The following is a 23,933-nucleotide window of genomic DNA, read 5'->3' on the forward strand; positions in this document are numbered from 1 at the left end:
AGCGGGTTTTAGATTGTATACAAGTCCCTCCCTGCGGTGATCGGCTCCATTTGCTTGCTGAGTCCCAGGCTGTGCAGTGCTGTGCTCCGTTGAGGGAGGGCTTTGTTGTTCAATACAGGTGTGTGCTGTGTTGCCCATCAAGGGGTTTGCTGTGTTTGGTTGTGTTGTCCAATCCAGATGGGGTATGCTGTATTCTGTCCAGGAGGCTGTGCTATTATCATTGCTCATTCAGGGGTGTGCTGTGCTGTCCATCAAGGGGTGTGCTGTCCAGGGTTGTGCTGTCCATACAGTGTGCTGTCCGTCCATGGGCTAGTCCGTCTACGTCATTTACTAAAGTCGATGCCCAAGGGCATACAGGGCTTCAATCAGGGTATCTAAAATCAAAGAACCAATCTTTTACATTGATAAAAAAAACATCAAAGGTAAAATTAGCTGCAGTAAGACATAAAATTGCCCATATGCCTTTAACCACACAAAGCGACAGGGAAAGGCTAAGGCCTTGGCCTTTATTTATGAATGGTGGTTCTGCCTCTTATGATGTTGTAAGCGATTTTTCCTGTAGACTTTAAAAAAAAAAAAATTTAATTGGTACAGCACAGGAACCAACTGTGTGCTCAAAATTGTCTCAAATCCCTGAGGAGAGTCTAAAGCTGAGCATTCACTATACAATTTTCTGTTGGATATCTGTCCAATCTGGCTGGTTGGAATGAAAACCTGGTAATGTATGGGAGAAAATGACAGTCGATCATATGGTTTTGAACACTGGAAAAAGGACAAATAAAATTGTTCAAATTGGTTAAATTGCGTTTTAACCAATTTGTCTGAACAGCCAATTTTGGCTATTTTCCAGTGTTTGTGAGCAAATGAACGATTGTCATTTGCTCCCATACATTACCAGGTTTTCATTCCAACCAGATTGGACAGACATCTGACAGAAAATTGTATAGTGGATTCCCAGCTTTAGTGTGTCGGCAGGTGCCATGTGTGAGCCTGACCTTTCCAATACTGTACTCAAAGTGGAGCCTCCTTCCACCACTTTTTTGCATCCTCTGCAAATGTGGGAATGAGCAGCACAAGTCAACATGCTGACATAGAAATCGAGGATGCTTCTGTGGAAGTGCACCAGGATGAGGATAGGATATTTTTGTAGCTGACATTTATAAGGATGTTATTGATGAGTGTGTTATTTGTGTCAATCAGGCACCAGTGGAAGAAACTTTTGTTATTGTCCATGATGAGGAAAATCCCATTGTAATGCTCGGGCATAAGATAAAAAACTCCACTTCTTATGTGTGGAATAATTTCTACCCAAATCCAGACAACAACTGTCAAGTCATCTATACCCATTATAAAGGTAGAGTAAGTAGAGGTAGGGACCTTAAGAATATGAACCTCCTCCCTGTTATGTCATTTGCAGCGAGTTCATGGGACATTTTTGGGAAAATCAGAAACTGGTGCTAAAAAAATAACAGTCCAGCATTGGTTAGCTCCCTTCCCTCAGCTAGATCCAGGCACCTGCAATCTAATGATCAGAGGTAGTTCTGCATCCAGGATGGCTAGATAACTACTCCCTTATCCAGTATCCCTCAGAAGAATCCTTGAGCACTAGACTTGCTGCTGCTGGTGGTGGATCTTCTTCATTCCAGAAAGGGACCAAGAAGACTTCTAGTAGTAGTTTAGAAAAACAATTGACAGTTATACTTGCTTCCTCTATCAAAGGATTGTTTAACAGCTGTCACCCAGTTGCGCAACGGTTCACTGACGCCATGACAGCTGTGCTAGTATTACATTGTCACAATCCTGGCTAGTTTTTACCTTTTGTGACTTACCTCTGCCAGCTGCTCCATGGATCTGTGTTTGTAATTCTCCTGGGACATCTGCTCTGGCTGAATCATGCTGGCTGTAACATCTCTGTGTGTGCAGACTGCTCTCCCCCCACACTGATTAAACACCTGGACCCTGCTCTGTCTGTGAGCATTGCTAGTCTTAATTGGAATCACAGGTGTGGTCCTGTTTCTCAAGGGCTGCAGAGATGAATACTCCCTCTGCATGCTGTGCCTTGCTCCACTCTGAATGCCACTGCCAGACCACCTGTCTGTATCCACCAATCGCTGCCAGACTCTAGGTATATAGATCCTCCTCTAATAGCACTCAGTGCTTGAACATCGTGTTACGTTCCGTGGTGTACTGCTTGTGCTATAGCTGTACCTCTGAGTACCAGTATGTCCCAGGCTCCTGCTGGTTCCTAGACCAGTGCTATCCGTAAGCCTGCTGCGTTCAGCTATCCACGCTACCAGACTCTCACCCACAGTTCCCAGGCCGCACCAAGTAGCTTTCACGCTACCATCTCTCACCCACGGCTCCCAGGCCGCACCAAGTAGCTTCCACGCTACCAGCGTCTACCCACGGCTATCCAGCCGCTCCCCAAAGCCATCCAGCTACCAACGTCTACCCACGGCTATCCAGCCGCTCCACATAGCCACTCAGCTACCAGCATCTGCCCACGGCTATCCAGCCGCTCCACGTAGCCACTCGGCTACCAGCGTCTGCCCACGGCTATCCAGCCACTCCACGTAGCCACTCAGCTACCAGCGTCTACCCACGGCTATCCAGCCGCTCCACGTAGCCACCCAGCTACCAGCGTCTACCCACGGCTATCCAGCCACTCCACGTAGCCACCCAGATACCAGCGTCTGCCCACGGCTATCCAGCTGCTCCACGTAGCCACCAAGCTACCAGCGTCTACCCACGGCTATCCAGCCACTCCACGTAGCCACTCAGCTACCAGCATCTACCCACAGCTATCCAGCCGCTCCACGTAGCCACTCAGCTACCAGCGTCTACCCACGGCTATCCAGCCGCTCCACGTAGCCACTCAGCTACCAGCGTCTACCCACGGCTATCCAGCCACTCCACGTAGCCACCCAGCTACCAGCGTCTACCCACGGCTATCCAGCCGCTCCACGTAGCCATCCAGATACCAGTCTTCCTGCCGGTCCCAGTCCGGTTCCTCCAAGTCCACTCACCTCATGGCTCATTAGCTGCACCAAGTAGCTTCCGTGCTACCATCCATCTGCAGGCTCATCTACTGGTACCCCGACCAGCTCAGTCAGCCTACCTGCCGGTCCCAGTCCGATCCCTCCAAGTTCCTTCTGGTCTCATTCCAACGTCTCCAGTTTCCAGTTCCAGTCACTCATCACCAAAGGTAGTTCTCACTGCTACCCACTTCTTATAATAAAGAGCTATTCATGTTAACCATGGCTCCAGTCCAGCCAGCCTCCAGTGATTCCAGCTCATCACCTGATACAGGTAACTCGCTAGCACCAACTGTGACATACATGGTGAAATAGAAATGATAGTGTGGACGTGCAAAAGGAGGATGAGGGGAATATTTTTGTCCGATCTGATGCTAATGAGTATGTTGATGATGAGGATGTTTGTGTAAATCAGCCACCAGTGGCAGCAGTTCTTGCTTGTGATAATATATATTTTCATGCCTAGGCATAAGACCAGAAAAGCCACATCTTGGGTGTGGAATTATTTTAACCCAAATCCTGACAACAGTTGTGAAGGCATCTGTACCATTTGTGAAACCAAAATTAGTAGAGGTAGGGACGTTAACCATCTAGACACCTTCTCCCTGTTACGTCATTTGAATTGCTTGGTTTGTGAAATTGTGCATGTCCTTTTTTTAATGTCCCACATAAGAATGTGTGGGTGGGACCCAAGGACAATTCCATCTTGCACCTCTTTTCTTTACATTTTGCACAATTTGGGGCATTTCTGACGGACATTGTTATAGTTTATTAAACTGCCATCCTATCTGCTACTGCTGTGTGGTAATGTTTCATAGATGTGTTAGATTTTTTTAAAGTGTTGTACATTGGTGCAGCTGCTCTGTCACTTACTATAACCAGCCAGCTCTCTGCAGCCTTTGGCTTATATTGGTGAAAAGTAGTTAAAGGGCTGGATGTGCTATCCCTGAAACTCAAGTGACCAATCACCATACATATAATCAAAATTACACATTAAACAAATGGGATACAAACACTGCTAATGTGTAAAATATGGGCAGTTTGTCTATAATGACCAAAAGACAGGGACATTATACATAACCATGGGCATCTCCATGGAATTGATATGTAATACTGATGGCTGTTTAGCCACCGGATCAAATACCGACAGCAGGAGCCCGATGAGTCAGAATCCCGACAGCATCAGGTAAGTACCCTAACCCTCCCCTCTCCCCTTCCCCTAACCTGCCCCCGTTAGTGCCTAAACCTAGGCAAAATATGATCAAAATGCTATAGCCACCTATGATATAAATTGCGGTATTGTAGTACCATATGTGATACAGGGTGGTGGTGCTACCTAGAGTAAAATATAGGGTTATGAAAAACAAAGGGTATCAGTTCATAAAGAACCTCAACAAAAGAACTCTGTATGGGTGAAATCTAATAGCTAAAATAGTGTCAATTAAACTATAGCTTTTATTAATTCATATAATAAATCAAAGTAAAAAGACTCACACAGATATCAAGAAATCTGACAAAGGTTATGAAAAGAGTGAGTAAAGAAATCTTGGTTTATAATAACCTAGATAAAGTAGGCGAAATATGGAAAAAACATGTAGTACAACATAAAACATGTACTAATATAAAAAACACCAGGTTAGAGATATGTTAATTAGTTGTATCCATTAAACTAGTAAAGCAGCGGTGTGATCTAGTAATACCCAAATAGGGTTGTAACAATAAAATATAGAAAGGAAAGGGGTATTAGATTCAAAACTAGGCTCTGCTGCTCCTTTCACACTCAAAATAAGTGGAGAAAGAGGCGTGAGAGATCTGCTAGTAATGTTACCCTTAGGATAAATAGTCAACAGTGGTCCTAGTCTTCAAACCAAATTACTACTGTTTGTTGTCATATCCAATGGTATTGGACAACAAATGAGTGAATTTTGAGGTTGATATGAGGACCACTGGGAAAATAGATAGGTACTATGGAGATATAACCTGAGATCAGGCAACATGTATCCAGTCTTAGATATAGATGATCATTGGCTAGGTATATTACAGCCAAATGGCGTTGAAATGCTCTAGTAACAAAATAAAATCAAAGGGAAATATTGGTTGACAGAAAATCAGGGGCTAAAGATTCTACAACCAGGCTCTGCTGCTCAGTCTCATGCACTAAGCCTAACCCCTCCCCCCCTAGTGGTGCCTAACCCTAACCCCCCTTTCCCTCCCCTAACCCTCTCGGGGGGGTACCTGACCCTAAATCCCCCCCCAGGGGTCCTTAACACTAACTCCTCCCTCCCCCGTGGCTACACGCTAAGACACCCGGCTTACCTTTGTTCGTTAAGCCGGGTGTCGGGATATAGTAGTGGGGCTTTAGTCCCAAGTCGGGATGTGGCTCTCGGGGTATTGGCGGGTTGGATAGTGCCCGCCGGTGTCCTAACTACATCCCTTCTCCATTAAACATCTAGAAGTAGCAAGTGTAGTGTCCTTCATTACTAAAAGTGGATAAAATGCGCTCTAATACTTATGTAGGGACATATGGTAACACACAGAAATATATGTAGAATGTTTTTTAATACACTTTAAGTAAAAGACAATGGGCCTGATTCAGAGCCGTTCGCTATTTGTGGTCGTTCGTTCAAAAACAAGGGGTGGCTATTCAAATGATCCGTTCGCAAATTGCAGTCTGTTCCCACCTCTAAGTCTGAACGAGCGAGCAAAACATACGCTCGTTTTTTTGATAAAAACGCCCCCTGGCCGCACGCACCATACGTCATGTCCGCTATTTATTAGATTAATCGAGTACATCGTACAGCGTATGAACTGCTCGCTATTCTTGTGGTTGGTGTTTTCAACCGCTATTTTGCGAGCAGTTCTGAGTTAAAAAAAACCAAGTGACGTGGTCAATGACGCTGCTGTATTAATTATGCACTCCCTTAAAATGCCCGTTTTGACCTTTAAGCACGCCTGCGTTCGGATCTCCACTCCCCGTTTTCAAGCACCTTCCCCTGTTACCACCCACATATGCCTCATTCTGTCACTCAAAATAGCAGGCCCTCGCTATATTGCGTACCAACGATTTTCGGCCACACTGACTGGTTCGCGCATGCGTACTAAAAACCGTACGCATGCGCAGATGTGCGAACATCGCTCGGAACGAGCGTACTGCCGCTAGCGAGTGGCTCTGAATGAGGGCCAATGAGCATAAACATACAATTAAAGAAACAGTGATAATAATATATAAATATATACACGTGTATGTGCATATACATACACATACAACTCTTCTGCCACCTAATATGAGTGTCTCAATGGAACACGTATTAAGTAACACATTTGTATCTGAAACAAGTGGAGTTGATCAGACTTGTATCCCAATAGCCAGATACAAGTTGCAACATAAAAACTGTTGTAAATACACAATTTAAAACAAGTAAAAAACCCATGTGATGGATATAATGTCCAAGAATATAAGTATTCTTAGAGGATTCCTAGGTGGACAGATTCAGGTGTCTGTCATTCTTTTACAACTCTCCCTATAGATGTTATTTGATATGGGTAAAATTATGCCCGTCAAGATGATTAATATTAGGCTGTGGTATTGATAAGGAACTCAGTCAGTAAATCACATTTCAGCCATATTTTTTGAAAAAAGTCAGTTATAGATTTTGACATGGACACCTTGACTGATTGATGTGTGACAGTCCCGTATATATAACACTTCATTGGGTGCAATAGATACCAGTATTACCGCTGGTTAACTGTGACCAGTACTGTACCTGTGGATGGATCAACACAGTATAGCAGAATATCTGGATGTACTGGGAAATAGCACTCAGTCGGCTTCTGTTCCTGGACGGCACTCGCAAGACTTAGACAATGTCAAAAAATGACCATAACACCAGTCGGCATGTAATCAACGTTTCAGGGACTTAACCCTTTCATCAAGACTTAGATACTTACTAAAAAAAACAGACAAATACCTGTGTGTGACACCCGAGTGAAGACAGTCAGCAGCCGCAGCACCCGCGTGGAGACCCAATGACGTCACTGGCGCGACCATGCGCCCACGTTCCAGACGTCTCCAGGGGGCGTGGCTAAATTCCGTGCATCATCACCATAGTGATGACATCAACAACACTGCAATGTAAACAAAACATTTTAAGGACCTCGTGATCTAAACGGTGTGCTGTGTAGCAGCAAATATGAAATACAATAAGCATGACTGGAATCTGTATGTTACACCGCCGGCCGCATGGTTCAAATCCCGGCAGCGCCAGCCCGACGTGGAAGGAAATCCAGATCGTCCGAAAGGTAAGTATTTGCTAACGTAATCTACCCCCTATCCCTAACTCTCCTATAGGGTGCCTAACCCTAACCTCCCCCCCCGTGCCTAACCCTAATCCCCTCTCTAAGTGCCCTAACCTAACCCCCCATTCCCCGCCATCTACACCTAAGTCCCCCGGGGGGTGCCTAACCCTAAGTTCCCCCCGGGGGTGCCTAACCCTCCCTCTCCATAGCCTAAACCTAACCTCCGGAGGGGGGTGCCTAACCCTAAGTCCCCCCCGGAACCCTAAACCTAACCACCCCGCGCGGCTGTCCGCGCCCGGCATCCCTTCGATCAGGATGCCGGGCGCCAGTCTCCCGGCGTAGTTTATTTAACCCTCGCTGGGATTCTGTAGTGGAGATACCGGTGGTCGGCATAGCGACCGCCGGCATCATAAACGCATACCGCATGCTTATAAGAGATAAATATATCCCAAATTCGGATAATATGCAACACCAAGAGCAATTACCCAATAGAAATAGAGTCCTGCTAAAAGCACAAACTACACACTAACTGAGATAGGAGCAATGATATGATATATGATACAATATATATTATATATATATATATATATATATATATATATATAAAATTGACAAAATCCGATAAATTAATGATAAATCACATGTATAATTAGTTGCTAGATCCAAACATAGTTATCCTAATGTCCCAACAAAAAATATAAGTTATATATAACAAATTAATGGTGACTTACATTAATAAATACAATTATAAATAATATCATGAAGCTATGTCCAATTCATAATGAATCAATAATTTTGAGCACCATATTACATAAAAAAATAGTGCTCCAAAGGTAACCTATAATTAATCAATTGGGCTTTATATGAGGAGAGGAAAAGGGAAAAGTAGAAATTGCTTGATTAGCGCTAGGTGTTTGTGTGTCCTTCATTACTAGCATCAAAGCAACACAATGTGACAAATGTAATTCAGCATTATATATATTACACACAGTATTATATCATCAATAGTTTTAGCAGCATTAAACATTGTCATTAGCAGCATTAATACTTTATAAATACAACGTTCGACATCACAAATAGAACTTTGTGATTAATAGCACTCTTATTATTGGCAACATATGTATGGAGTTACACACATGGAACAAGCAGAATATTAAACTACAACAATAATGTGATGTGATGTGGTACTGACACAATCAAATAAACCCTTCCAATAGATACAATTATTATTTTTTTAATAATAATACATTTATTATTACGAGGTATATAAATCTGTAGGTACCTGCATACATGTCTTGAAAGAACGTCTTGTGATAAATGATAAATAAGTGATAAATAAGATAAGTGATAAATAGCATAATGGTATTAACTTTTCTGTCCTAATGTTTTTTTCTTGTATGTTGTTTTTGTTTTTCTTTCACAGATTTGACTCCAACGGAAGTCAGCAGGGTAAGCAGCACAGTCTGTTTTCTGTTTCTATCAATACATAATTTATCACCTATTTTGGCTCCTATTCAGTTGAGAGTAATAGAAGAATTATCCTCCACATTCACATTGCAGATTTATATAGAATTTGTTTCAAAATGAAACAGCCCTATATTGGAAAAAATGTTTTATAACCTATCCGATATCTTTGGTTTAATAGAGTCAGAGACATGCAGAGAATAGAAATATGTGTTGTGATCTGTCTTGTCTGGTAGTGATTACATAGGGGCATATTAATGAATAGGCCACATAGAGTGTCAGAGCACCTGCAATTCTCCATATATTCTATACTCTGCAATCAGAGGCCAACATCCTCAATTCAATTCTTAAAAGTTTTATTAGTTATAATGATTCATACATACAACATTTTTTTTGTATGATTTAAGTTCCCTTTAAAAAAAAGTCTTAGAAAAAAGGAGCATCACAGTGATTTTTAAAAACTGGAATCAACCTCCACATTTTTACTGATGTCACAGAAAATGTCTAAAATCCCAGCATCTCATCCCTAGTTCATTTCTAATGTTGGAGAAGAATACAAAGTGAAACCTAGAAGCGTTATGTATGAATACTGTACTTCAGGTTATTAATCACATAGTGGATGAAGATGTTCATGAGTGAAAAGTGCTAGATAAAACACTTGGGGGCCTAGTAACCATAACTTATATAGACTTTTACACATGCGGAAACTCTAATTATGGAAAGGAGTTCAGAGGAAGTAAAGAGGGATCAGAGTGGATCCCTCCGGCAGCTTTGTGCATGCGTGACTTCAGGTCACACATGCGCAGTAGCCGGCCACGGGGGGAGGTAAGTAATGCAGCTACTTCTCTGGCAGTGTTACTAATCATGGAGACAGCTGCTTTTCGGAGCAACTGTCCCTGCACCGAAGAAATGATGAATTGCTCCGGTGATAAGTATCATCATGGGCTATACGGCTCCCCATTGATGAATAGGCCCCTTGGTATACAAAAAAAATTAAATAAAACATCCACAAAATAGTGTTTCTGTAATGCCAAAATAATTAACAGGCAGCTCTATTAAAACAGAAAGCAAATAGCCCTAGCTATGTAACATAAGATTCACAATTTCAAGTAAACTTATAAGAAGTAACAATTGGGATATATATGAAGATTATTTACTTATTAATTTACCTATTTGCTTCATTTACATACAAGCCATAGCCCTTTAGTGTGACTCTCTAAAGGGGTTATGATCTCTGTTCTGTATTTAACTGATGTAAGTTTAGCTTACCACTGATTTTGAATGTACTACTCACGCCATCTATGGATGACAATAGTAGTACGGTTCCCATTGGCAGCAATGGTGACCCAGCAAAAGTCTTTCCGGCTTCAGTGAAGACTTCTAGGCTTTGCTAAGTCCCCAATGGATGGAAGCACAATGCACATGCGCAGATGGATGACACACACGGCCATTACTCAGCAGCCTATCTGACAGCAGTAGGTTGCCAGCAAAAGAGCAGAGGACTCCGCCAAGGAGATGGACATTGCTGGGCTTTGGTGGAGAGGTGAGTCTTGTTGAATGCCGGCAGGATATTCATTCCTATAATTTTCATGCTAAATGAAGTATGCCGCCTGCAGCAAGTATTAGTATTAAGTGGAACCCTTAGTCACAAAAACTGTTTTTATACATTCTTATTTGTGTTCCTCTAACCACTGTTTTGAATATTATATATTTATTTTAAATATCATGGCCATTGTGGGAATGCATAAGTCCCTATTAATAATACAGTTACAATTTTAGCAATTCAAATAGGAGAATTGCTTTTTTTTTTTAATTATTAGTTATGAATTATTTGACAGGCAGTTTGTCTGTATTCTCAGAATGTTGAAATATCAACATTGTCAGAATATCAACATTAAGCAGACTGGATGGTTAGGGTAAAGCGTTATCGCTCCATCGCTTGGTAATCGCCCGCAAATCAGGCAGCAAAAGGTTAAAAATGACCAGCGATGCGCGCGCCCGCTGATCGTTTTTAACATCAATCATCGCCAGAACATTACGGTCAACCTGACCACCACCGTTAGGTTGCCATGTTCGGGGATGATTGATCTGCATACACTGAACATCTAAACGTATGCAGTTCACCCTGCGGGAGACGACCGCATCGTAATTGTGCCATCGTCCCCCGCATTAAGTGGATGGGCAGCTGTGGGGTGAGGTTAGTGTTAGGCTGTGGGGTGAGGTTAGGGTTAGGCTGCTGGGGGGAGGCTAGGGTTTGCACTAGAGGGAGGCTTAGAGTTAAGTTGGGATTGGAGTTAGGGATAGGGGTGAAATACTCACATGAATGCCAGAGGATTGGAGGTCTGAGCCAGAAATCAGTCGCATGACCGCCAATGTCAACATTATGACTGTCTACATATCTCAATTTTACAAATATCATTTTCTGTTTTTTCAACTTCTCTGCAGTACGGTTTTGTTCAGAATATATCTTTTCACAGATTAAATTAATGAAATTAATGGGTTGTGTTTGAAAACTGCATCCAATTGTCTCTGCTTCAGCTGCCAAACACTTTCGACTGGGAGCTACACATCTCTCCGCTTCCCTGGGGATCGATAATATTTTTCTTTTTACAAACAATAGCCCAAAAAGCAGCGATAGAAGAGAATAATTTTTGGGGCTATTTCATCAATTTAAACACTTTAAAAGATTAGGGGGTCTAATGTATGTATGTAAATATAAGTAAGGTTTACATATTGTTAGTAAAGTGCTGATTCATGTAATATATCAGTTGGTGAAATGCGGTGAGTGTATGCTGACTGGATAATCTGTTTACAGACCTCAAATGTAAAATGATAGTAAACACCATCTGTAGAAAGAATATTAATCGGTTATTTCCCTAATGTAGAACTACTTTCTAATAGTTTGACGATTGTTAGATGTAGAGCAATGTTCTGAGTTTAGGCAACCTCCATACTGTACATCCACTGGAATCCTGTTCAATGCCTTTGTTAAACTATTTGATTCGGTCCCTGGCACTTGGATCACTGTAGGTAAAATTTGAATGTAGACTAAACTGCGTTCCCACTTCCAGATTGTTGGAGTTGATCCAGTCATTATCAACTATGCAATACATTATGTTGGGAACCATCTCCTTCAGAGTCCTACATAAAATAGCTACAAAATGCAAGCATTATATAATTCTGATAATGTCCCTTTTAACTATGTTGTAACATTGCATTTTTTTTTCTTCAGCAGTATCAGGATACAAATATGCAAGGAGTAGTGTACGAGTTAAATAGTTACATGGAACAGCGGCTAGATGCTGGAGGAGACAACAAACTACTACTCTACGAATTAAGTGATATTATCAAAACCGGTAAGTGTGTGTGTATATATGTATATGTGTGTGGTTGTGTATATATATATATATATATATTATAATATAACATTTATTAGCGCCCCGCAGGAGCAATTTAATCTTGCCACAGCTCCCTGCATCTCATAACAACCTACGCCATGTTACCAGAGTCCCCTGCATCTCACAACAGCCTACTGCTTCTTACTCCTGCTATCTGCTTTTGCCACAGCCCTTTGCATCTCACCGCAGACCCCTGGTTCTCACTCCTGCTTTTTACCTCAGCCCCCTGCATCACACCACAGGCCTCTGCATCTCACCACAACCCCCTGCTTCTCCTGCCCCCTGCATCTCACCAGTGTCACCACAACCCCCACTGCTGCTGCCCTGCAGCTGGCTGGGGCGCAGTCACTGGGATCTGCTGGGAAGGGCAGGAGGATCATGAATGAGAGATTTGTATTGCAGCTACCATAAGCATTATCAGCAGCATGTCCCCGGGGCTGGAGCACCTGTGTATATTTCCTCAGCCTCCATGCGCATCCTTCCCCAGCTGCCGAATATGGCGGTGAGCAATGTTCCTGTGCTTCCTGTTGAGCTTCCTCGCCGTGGTGCCCCTGTCCGAGAACAGTGCTGAATGCCATGGTAGGTGCCTTTTGTTCACCGAGGGTGTGTGGCTGAGCGGGAACATCTGGAGAGGGTGCACTTCATGGTGGAGGAGTGTTGGCTGGAGGGCACCTTCAGGTTCAGCGTAGGGATGGTCATTGGAATTCGATAATTACTAACCAACGTTGTTTGTGTTCCGATGGTAGTGTTTTTTCCATTTGATGGTGACGGTCTGATGTTTGCCACCATCAAATGGAAATCATTCAATGGTGTTCTGATGGTGGTTTGTATTTATAAAATTCCTGAAAGCTTTGCCTCTCCTGGCTCCATCCTGGCTACTGTGACTGCATCAGGGCATCTTCATGGGTTCATTGGAGTCTGTCTCTCACTCTCTGGGTCTAATTCAGATTTGGGAATAGAGTAAGATAGAGCAAATAACTGTGTACCTGGACAAACCATGTTGCAATGCAACGGTTGCAAATACATACATTTATTTTGCATGTGGGGTAAATACTGGCTGCTATTGCATGTAGTCCAGAAATGCTGGAAATATATATTTTTACACTGCAATTTAGATTTCAGTTTGGACACACCCCTCCCAAATATAAATTTATCTGCACACTTTAAATCTGTCCCACCTGCAGTGCTGCATGATTTTAGAAATATGCACAGTTACTTGTTCTTTCTTACTCTATTCCCAAATCTGAATCAGACCCCACTGTCTGCCTCAGACATGATGCTGCTCTAGTCCCTGACTCCCTCCCCTCTCTAGGCTGCTGCTAAGCAACAGGGCACATTGTTAGTTCTGATTGGCTCTCATTTTACTATTTCAGCACCATGGGCAGCTACTGTACTGAAACTTGGTGTAAGTTTTTTCTGTGACTGCTTCCCTAATAGTCACTGCTCCTCGCTTTTGTCACAGATGAATGGTTCATACACCTAAACCTTCTTCGGCCACTGCTGTATAGAATTATGAAAAACCCCATCAAAATCCCTCGATTAGCCTGAATGAACACACAGATCCCAGAACTGGGAACTTATCTGTCTCCATAATAGTATTTTTTTTTTTGTACTATAAAAAAAAAAAAAGTGCTATCTTGATATAAAAATGACTGGGAAAAGCAGTGTAAAATGTTACAAATGTGCTTTATATATTGTTTCCTTACTTTTGTTTGCCTGGTTTCTCTCCTTTTAATACCTCTTCCTATTTCTGGCTGATTTATATAGTGAGAAGACTCTTCACAAGGGTCTTGTTCATTTTTATGTGTTGAGAAACTCTCCAAAAGGGCACCAGTAATGTGATCTTGATCTTCTTCCTACTTCCACTAAACAGGACTCCATAGAAACAATGCACACTAACATTTAAACATAAAACATGTTGCATTCTCAAATCTTCAACAGAGCAATCATTTAAATACAATTAGGGGCAGATTTAATCAGCCCTGCGCTATTCAATTTGTGTCGATACCCCACGCAGTAAGCCCCAGAGGATGCACTTAACGTGGCTTTCTTTGCTTCCCATGGGAGAAACTGGAAACAATGGGGTACAGCAGGTGTGGAGAGAGTCTGGGCACTAAAAGGTTAAAGATATTCCTGCACAGGTTCATCTTCCTCCATAACCCATCCCATAACTTCTGAAACAGCCTGTTTTTTAGTGCCTCAAGAGTTGGCACACTTTTTGATGATGATGATTATTAATTATTTTAAATGTTTCTTTCTATTTTGATCCAGGCTGTACGTGGCTTTTCTGTGTATACAGCCGCAAACACTGTTCTCCGTGGAGCTGCTCAGGGGACCTAGCGCTGCTGCTGGAGGCAGTTGCCAGGACCTGGGGGACTCCGGCGGGACAGCAGAAGAAAGATCCCTAGCCAGAGATGTTAGCTGGAGCGGTGCGGCTAATGGAAGAGGGGTCCTGCTACTCAGCAGGATGCCATCTTACCTTCTTTTGGTTGGCTATACCCCCCCAGGTCAGTGAAGGCTGCCAGGGAAGTCATAGGAGCCAGTGACGACACTGTTTACCGTGCCCTTACAGGACTACCGAGGATAGAGGCTGTGGCTACTATCAAGCCAAATAGGATGCCGTTCTTCAACGGCTAGGCACCTGGTAGATCAGCCCCAGGGAGGGAGCTTTCCTGTTGGTCCTTCTCTTCTTTTCTTGGCACACTTCCCTGCTTTACTGCCCGCCAAAAAGCTCATTTCGTCTTCTCTCCCCAAGCTAAACAGCCATTTACTCCAGAGGCACTGGTGCTCCTGCAGTTATGTGGTTTGGGGAAAGGGCAAATCCTCCTTTCTGTACCTCACAGCCTCCTCCTGTGCAGCTATAGTTTACTGTGTATTATCTTTTCAGTGTGACCTGGGTGTGTTTGCTTTCAGACTACTGTTACACTATAGTGACTGGCATTCTCACGATTTTTGTGTAACATCCATTAGACATTTGTGTGGGTTGTTTTTCACAGTGTTTTCATATACATTTTGTCTCATCTTGTCTTCTAAAGGGAGCACTAAGGCTTCTGAAAAATCTTCTGGGCATAGATGCAAGCGCTGCCAAAAGAAGCTTCAGAGTGTGACTTTAGACTGCAATGGGCTCTGTAAAGCAAATTTTACAGAGCCACAGGGGGTTAGTCCACCAGGTTCATCCCCATCTCAGCCAACTTGGGCACATTCCCAATCTACTGCTACGTGAGAGCTGCCTCAGCGATTATCCCTGTCTAGATAAGCTCCTGCAGCTGTTCCCAGCACTAGTGCCTAACCACCCTCCAAGGAGCCTGCTATTAATGTGAAAGCCTGAATTGGAGTGGTTAAAGCTGTCCTTCAAATTTAGGATCCTGAGGGGTGTCACTGAACAGATGTCCTCCTTTTTTTAGCGCAAGAAAAAGGAATTAATTACTTTCCTCTCTTCTGCGCAGCTAAAGGATTTATTGTCTGAAGCCTGGGATTAGTCTTGCCGCAAATTTCAGACTTCCAGACATATGCTCTCCTTTTATCTTCTTCCACATTTGAACAGAACCAGATGGGAAACTCCACCCCAGGTGGACACCCCCATTGCTGGTTTGGCCAAGGCTACTACTGTTCCTCTGCCAAATATTGCCTTGCTTAATGTAACTGAAACTTGGCGAGTTACTCAAATCTATTTTTACCACCGAGTCAACAAGGACATGGAACGCTGGGTGAACTCCTTAGATGATGGACTTTGTAGTGGTATGGTATGTGCGGAGCTGTTTTATTTGGAGAAACTTTGATTGGCATCCAGGTACTTGGGTGAAGCAGCTATTGATTTGGAGATTTTGTCTTCTAGGGTATCAGCTTCTGCCGTCACTGCCCATTATGTTTTGTGGTTAAACAATTGGCAGGTGGATGCAGAATCTAAAAAGGCACTGCAGTCTTTCATTCAATGGTGTAGCCTTGTTCTGCCTTGAACTGGATAAGATTATTGCAGCAGCAGGATCCAAGACTGCTTTTCTGCCTTCCTCTGTGCAAAAACTAAAGCCTTCCTCTTGGTTATTTTATACGCCGGGAAGGCCAGGGTTGGTCCCCCCCTTTCAAGGGACATGCAGTCTCTTTTCACCCAGGTCCCTCCCATGGATCAATATCTAGAGGTCCTGAAGCTGGTCCGGGGCATCGTCCAGCTCCCAAGCCAGCTGACAAGCCTACAGCATGACTGTCCTTTGCATTCCCTTCTGCACCTTCAAGGGGATTTGACAGTGAGTGCTTATCTGCTCAGGTTCAGCAACCAGAGGCTTCTTTCAGCAATGGAAAGGTGGGTTTGCAACATTGTATCCAGGAGGTATGCTCTTGCCTTTTGGGGTCCACTTCCCTGACTATTTTGTGTTACCGGTCCTCCCTCAGATCCAGCAAAAGCTGTAACTGCAGGAGTCCACCCTTTCCCTGTTTAGCATAAGAAGTCATCGTGCCTTTATCAAATCCCTCAATCTCCATCTTCAGGTTCCCAAATTCAAGATTGAATCCCTTAGATCAGGGGTTCCCAACCACAGTTCTCAAGGCACACTAACAGTCCAGGTTTTAAGGATTGCCACACTTAAACACAGGTGTCTTAATTAGTACCTCTGTTATTTTGATTTAACCATCTGTGCTCAAGCATATATATCACTAAAACCTGGACTGTTAGTGTGCCTTGAGGACCGAGGTTGGGAAACCCTGCCTTAAGCTGGGCATCCACTATACAATTTTCTGTCAGCTATATGTCCAATCTGGCTGGTTGGAATGAAAACCTGGTAATGTATGGGAGCAAATGACAATCATCCATTTGCTCACAAACACTGTAAAATAGCCAAAATGGTTGTTCTTTTTTTCAGTGTTTAAAACCATATGATCGACTGTCATTTGCTCCCATACATTACCAGATTTTCATTCCAACCAGCCAGATTGGACAGATATCTGACAGAAAATTGTATAGTGGATGCCCAGCTTTAGATCGATTGTTCAATCCTTGGAACCCAGCGATTTCATGGCATCCTTGGACATCAAGGATGCTTATTTACACATCCCAATTTGGTAAGGTCATTAGTCCTTCTCAATTTTGCAGTGTTAAGTGAACATTTTCTGTTCCAGGGTTTGACATTCGGTCTCTCAATGGCACCCATATTCACGAAAGTGATGTCCATCATGGCCGCTGTTTAACAACAAGGTGTCAGTTTTTTCCTACTTAGATGACCTTCTTCTCATGGCCAGGACGCTGTCAGTACTGGAGGCCCATCTCGCATTGTCCATAACCATATCAGTCTCTGGTTGGATTCTAAATTTAAAGAAGTCCTCTCTAGCCCAACAGATGCTTTACCTGGGAGCTTTTCCGGACACTCAGTCACAGCAGGTTTTCTTGCCAGAGGACAAGATTTTTGGGGGGGTTTAAATCACTTGTACAACTACTTCACCAATGGTCGACTGTTTTGATCCATTTCTCCATGCAAGTTCTTGGCAAACCAGTGTCCACATTTGACACTGTGGAGTTTGCTCAGTTTCACACCCAGTATTTTTAGAAGGAGCTGTTGACCAAATGGAACAGCTCTCCTTTTCAGATATGCTCACAGTTAATCCGTTTGTCTCCTAAGACAGTCCCTACTGTGGTGGTTGGTCAGACCTCACTTGGACAAGGGCCATCCTTTCCAAATTTTATGATGACTATACTTAGCACGGATGATAGCCTCTGGGAAACTGGTGCAATAAACCTTCACATGTCCTTTCAGGGTTGTTGATCCTCTCGGGAGACGTGTTTTTCCATAAATTTTTTCAAACTCAGAGCTGTCTATCTAGATCTGGTATGGGCCTGTTACCTTCTTATGGTACACCCTGTCAAGGTCCAAAATGACAATGCAACGGCGATCGCTTATATAAATCTCCAAGGCAGAGCGAGAAGTGCTCAGGCCATAAGGGAAGTGGTGCGCATTATGTCCTGGGCCAAAAAGCATCTTTCAGATATATCGGCGGTCTAGATTCCCGGGGTGGACAACTGGGAGGCAGATTATTTTAGCTGCCAGGATATCAACTGAGGGGAATGATCTTCCAGTTTCTGGTGGAATGGTGGGAACACCAATAGATATGGACTTGATGGCCTTCAGGCAGAACTACAAGATTTTCAAGTATGGTTCTAGTACCCTGGATCCAGCGGCTTACCTTCCGCTCCATGGAATTGCCACATAGGTCTTCTTTTCTTGTTTTTCACCAGGACCGTGCAGTCCTGGTCACCAGCTTGGAAATCCTATCTAAAGTGGTCTCAAGTTTCCAAATTAATAAGGAAATTGTGGTGCCAGATCTTTTGGCAGGGAATCGGGCACTTCGGATCCATCTTTACATACTCTGGATGTAGTTCGCGCTGTTTGAATCTACATTTCCAGAACTAAGGATTTGTGTCACACTGATGCTTTGTTCTTTTCAACATGCACAAGTGGCCACCAAACCAAGCTATTGCCCGTGGATTACGGCTGTTTTTCGCCTATATTTCTGGTGGTCGACCTGTTCCTGAGTTGGTTACGGCTCACTTTACTTAGTCACTGGGGACTTTGTGGGTAGCTCATCGGGTTGCCTCTGCGGCACATTTTTGCAGAGCTGCCACTTGGTCTTCTACCCACACTTTTATTAAATTCTACCGCATTGACACCTTTTGCTTCTCATGATTCTTCTTTTGGTCGCAGGCTGTTATCTTCAGCACAGGAGTGCTCCATCCCTTAGGGACAGCTATGGGTCATTCCCATTGTCTCCAGTGTCCCCCTAGGAAGCCAGTGAAAACAGGATGTTTGTGCTTACCTGATAAATCCTTTTCTCTGTTTCCATGGGGGACACAGGACGTACTCGCTGGCGCTCCTGGCAAATTCTTGGAGTATGCTGGTTTTCTGACCATGACCTTCCTGTGTATGTGTGGTTGTGAATGCCTCTACTTTCTCCTCCCTCTGTCCTTTTCAGCTTTGTTAGTATAAACTGGCTGTCAGGAGGCAGGAGTGGGGTATAGACTGGGAGGAGCCCGTGCAGAAACCTTTTAGTGCCCAGACACTCTCAGCACTTGCTATACCCTATTTGGAAACTGAGAAAAGGATTTAATAGGTAAGAACAAAAATCCTGTTTTTTCCTTGCAGTCTCGGGAACTGTAAATCAGTGTGAAGTACACCCTCTGGGACTTACCACCTGGGGTATCCCATAAATTCTTGGCACTTTACCTGAAATATATGGTTTAATGTGTATTAGCCATGAGTAAACCTCTTGGGGAAATTGCCTAAAAAGTTAATAGCCATTCGCTTTAAACCTGGAGCTTTAGCCGCTGCTAATTGAATCTGCCCCTTTGGGGCTAAATCATAATTGACCATATACCAATTCGCACTGTGCAAGCTCTGAATATATGGGTGCATGCAAGAAGTGCCAAAAGAAGGCTCTGAAGTGCCCTGTCCCGGTCCAGTCCTCAAAACGTGACATTATGATATTGCGTAGATGTGCCGGAAAGTGCAGCACTCGAGCAGCTGTACAGATAGCAGAGTGCAAATTCGGAACAGCAGTGCTGTCATAAAGGCTGGACCTGGCTTGTGGACAGAGTAGTACAGGATGGAATTTGTCTGAAGCAGGAAAGTTGCCCAGTGCTAGCCAGCTGATTTAATAGGAGACACCTCCTGAGGTACCTTGCTGGGGTTTGGATCTGCAGGGAACTGTGTGGCAAATCGGTAATATGAGCCCAGGCTCGAGTTTGAGAACCTGTGATTTAATGTAAATGCCTACTTTTCTGCAAAGATAATATGCCTTGTGGTGTCAAGGGCAAATATGAGTCACATGAAAAATAAATGACTATTGATCCATATATTTCACTGGTGAGAGCGAATTTACTGGAAACAACTAAATGGATGTTGGTATTCTTAGGTCTGGTTACCTTATGCCTAATGCTTGTTTGGAAAATGTGGACTAGTGTGGCTTTATCTTCTATGCATTGAATAAAAATTACCAAAAGTGGATGTGTGGAGGAATTCTTTATTCCCTTTCAGTAAAATAGTTGGCATGTGTAATTTTTTTTCTTTTGTGTGGTAGATATTTGTATTACATTTAGGGGCCTATTCATCATATGACAAATGGTCCGTTAACCATGTGGAAACTGGGCCATTCATCATGAGGGGTCCGAAAAGGACCACCTGAGCTTCAGCATACTCCGAAAACAAAGTTTTCGGAGTTTGCCTGTGAGAATAAGCGCCATCTTCAGATGGAGCTTGTTCTGGTAGCCCCGCTCCTTCCGATGGGAAGAAGTCCCTTGGATGCGAAGAGGGATCCGAGCTGATCTCTCCACTGGCTTCTTACTGACTCCCAGGCAGCATTGCGCATGCGTGACCTAAGGTCCCGCGTGCGCAGAAGCCGGCATTGTGGACAGGTAAGTAACGCTGCTACTTCTGTAGCTGCACTACTAATTGTGGGGACATCTACTTTTCAGAGTAGCTGTCCCCTCACCGGAGTAATTATGAATTGCTCCGGTGATAAGTATTCCCCGCGGCGTGGTGAATACTTCATAATAGGGGGCCATACGGCTTCCGATGATGGATAGACCCTTCAAAATTAAATAAATAAAATATTCTAGAATACATTTTTATCAAAGAATAGAATTTTCTTGCAGCTTACTATGTCTACTAGATGGTTAACTAGTAAATAGTTGGCTTGTCTGCTTTTTAACTCAATAATTATAATTTTTTTATTGACTCTCCTTTCTTTCTTTTTCTTTATCCTCCTAACAGCTACGAAAGCTGATGGATTTGCACTATATTTCCTTGGGGAATGCAATAATGTAAGTCTTTATTTTCTAATATTCACACAGCAGTAGGCTGTAGATCGTACATTTGTACAATAGGCCAAACAAAGAAAATTCCTTGGTCAGCTTTTACTTTAATATTTGTGAATACAATAAAAGTTTAAGGGCCATTGTATTTTGTCCTGGTTTTTACCAGTTGAAACTTGTGACTTGAAATTAATATTTTTTCAAGAATCCATACTGATATTGGTCCATGATCAACAGAATTAAATTTTTACAACTGCATTACATTATTTGGAACTTGGGAAAAAAAGCTTGGTGACATTAGTGTCCTACTTAAATACTTGTGATTCATTTGAAAGTTGAAAACACTGCATGACAGATCTATTATAATTTGATTCTTTTGTCAAAATTTCCAGAACATCAGCCCCTCGCTATATTAAACTTGCTTTCCTTATTTTTTTTTCTTTATTTCGTATGTCTCTGCAATAAGCATGTGCAGATAGTTCGAAAACAGAATAAAGCATTATTTTTCATATTTTACCAAAACTGAATAAACTTTAACTAAAACTGCTATTATAAGTTTTTATAGAACAAGACTTTTTTTTTCTCTTATTACTTATTACATTTTTAGAAATCAATATTATATGGAAAATTTACTGCAAATGAACGGCTAGGGCCCATTTTCCAAAAACACATGAAGCTTACAATAACTAAACCGTAAACTATGCACAATAACATTGTTCTTTCTGTTTGTCTCATTATCTGGTTTTATAGTTTGTTTTTTGCCTAAACTTTATTTTTAATTTTATTATTTACAATAAAACCTATTGAAAAAAGTATGCGGACGGTATGTAATAGTGCATATCAGAAAAAATTGTAGCTAAAAGAAAACAACAACTTGTTAGTTTGTTTACAGATGTGTCCTCATACACTATTGCTATAGTCACGTGAAACACCTCTTCTCAGTGCGCCAGGTCCCATGTCATCCGAAAATGCATATTAGTTCGAAGTAGGGATGTGCGCCGGACCATTTTTGCTGGATTTGGATTTGGCTCTGATTCGTCATCCAGCTTTGGATTTGGATTTGCCAAACCTGCCGTGACTGGATTTGGATTTTTTTTTACAAAAATTTACAAAAAAACCTAAAATCGCATAATTTGGGCTTTTTTTTGTTCCTATAGTATTATTAACTTCAATAACATTAATTTCCAGTCATTTAAAGTCAATTTTGACCACCTCACAGCGCACAATATTGTTTTCACCAGTATTGGGCAAAGGATGCAGTGAGCTGGCTGGTTACTAAGCGACAGAGCAGCAGCACAGACATCGCAGTTTAAAGCACATCTATGAAACACACAGTACTACACAGTGGGCTATGGCCCAAGGAGTCCCAGTGCTTGTATACACAGAGGGCTAAGGCCCAAGGAGTTACGGTGGAGTTATGGTGCTTGTATACAAAGAGGGATAAGGCTCAAGGAGTCAAAGTACTTGTATACACAGAGGGCTAAGGCTCAAGGAGTCACAGTGCCTGTATACACTGTGGGGTACAGCACCAAAATATTTTTCCTTTTTTTTCTGTTAAAGCACTTTTAAGTTTCTTGAAAGTGTGTAAACTTTTTTTTTTTTGTACACACACCCACTTGTGAGTCACTCTCGACACTTTAATCAGCAGAGTATAGCGCAGCTTGCCACCTATACAGTCCCTTTGCCAGTACAGCCACTTGTGAGTCTCTGGACACAGCCACTTAATTAGCAGAGTATAGCACAGCATATGTGCAGTGTGCCCCCTATACAGTCACTTTGCCAGCACAGCCACTTGTCCCTGTCACAGCCGGTACATAAGCAAAGCAGTGCACAGCGTGGAAGTGAATGGCGCATAGTCCTGGTCTTGGTGCCTTATGTAGAGGCAAACTCTCATGAGAATCCGGCACTCTCACGAGGATCTGACATCAGGAGGCTGACGTTCGGCCTCGCAGTGGGATCCGAGTCGGCGGGGCTCGGGTGGACTCAGATCCCCGATGTTCAGAGCGGTCCGGATTCCACAGAATCCAGACTGCTCATCCCTAGTTTGAAGTGCTATGGTTCAGCGACCACAGCATTTTTCCACGCCAAGTTCTGTTGTGCTTAATTTACAGACTTAGTGTTATATTTATCAAAGTTAGATTTTATATTTGATTTGATGTTCTATTTAGCTCACCTCAAATCGAATGTAGAAATCCCTCATCAAATTCCAAATTTAATAAAATTCGATTTTAGAAGCCTTTTCTAAATCGAATTTGGTTTGATTTTAAACAGTGATTTGATGTACGATTTTGCATGCCCATGTCCAAATCAAACACCAAATCCTACTCCAAATCGAACTTAAAATCCCCAAATGAATAGACCTGCTTGATGATTTCAATATTAGCATGAGCAGGTCTGATTGACACTGATGCATGCACAGATCAGTGAGATCTGTGCATGCATCTCTGTGTAAAAATCATCTAAAGCATTGAAATAAAAAAATTACGTGGGCCCCCCCCCTAAATTCACAACCAGTACTGGACTTTTCAGAGCCAGTCTTGGTTGTGTAAATACAATGGCCAATGGGTGCCAGGTTGATAGTGTAGTGTGTGTAAAAAAAAAATATAACATTGTCTTTTACAGTCTTATTCAATTGCTGGTGCTGCTGAGTGCAAGTGACGTGGGCGCCCATTATTTATCATGCATGTCACACTGAAATGCACCAGGATTGGCTACGTAAAGCGTAAAACGGACGTTTGGGTGTCCATAAGCCCAACTTTTGTCAAATGTCTGCTCACCACCTCAGGAGGTTGTGAACAGAAATATTGGCTGCCTGCGGCACTCATACCCAGCAGCGCTAATAACTGAATATTGCCTGTCACTTTAGGCGAGAGTTGCGGATGCCCGACAACAATTTAATTACTCCCTTTACAGTATTTATTGCTTGAATAGACCTTTTATGTTAATTAC

The 23,933-nt window shown here is 42.7% G+C and overlaps 1 protein-coding gene across 1 annotated transcript in view; it reads left to right on the forward strand.

Annotated features, from left to right (window-relative positions):
• Positions 1 to 23,933, forward strand: part of PDE10A (phosphodiesterase 10A) — a 253,134-nt gene that overhangs the window by 93,245 nt on the left and 135,956 nt on the right. The window contains exons 3-5 of the mRNA XM_088472542.1: positions 8,755 to 8,780; positions 12,028 to 12,151; positions 20,944 to 20,993. Of these exons, the coding sequence (XP_088328668.1) occupies positions 8,755 to 8,780; positions 12,028 to 12,151; positions 20,944 to 20,993 (200 nt within the window). The remainder of the gene's footprint in view (positions 1 to 8,754; positions 8,781 to 12,027; positions 12,152 to 20,943; positions 20,994 to 23,933) is intronic.

This window comes from Taudactylus pleione, unplaced genomic scaffold (genome assembly GCF_031769625.1).
Source record: "Taudactylus pleione unplaced genomic scaffold, aTauple2 ptg000125l, whole genome shotgun sequence".
Classification (NCBI taxonomy): domain Eukaryota; kingdom Metazoa; phylum Chordata; class Amphibia; order Anura; family Myobatrachidae; genus Taudactylus; species Taudactylus pleione.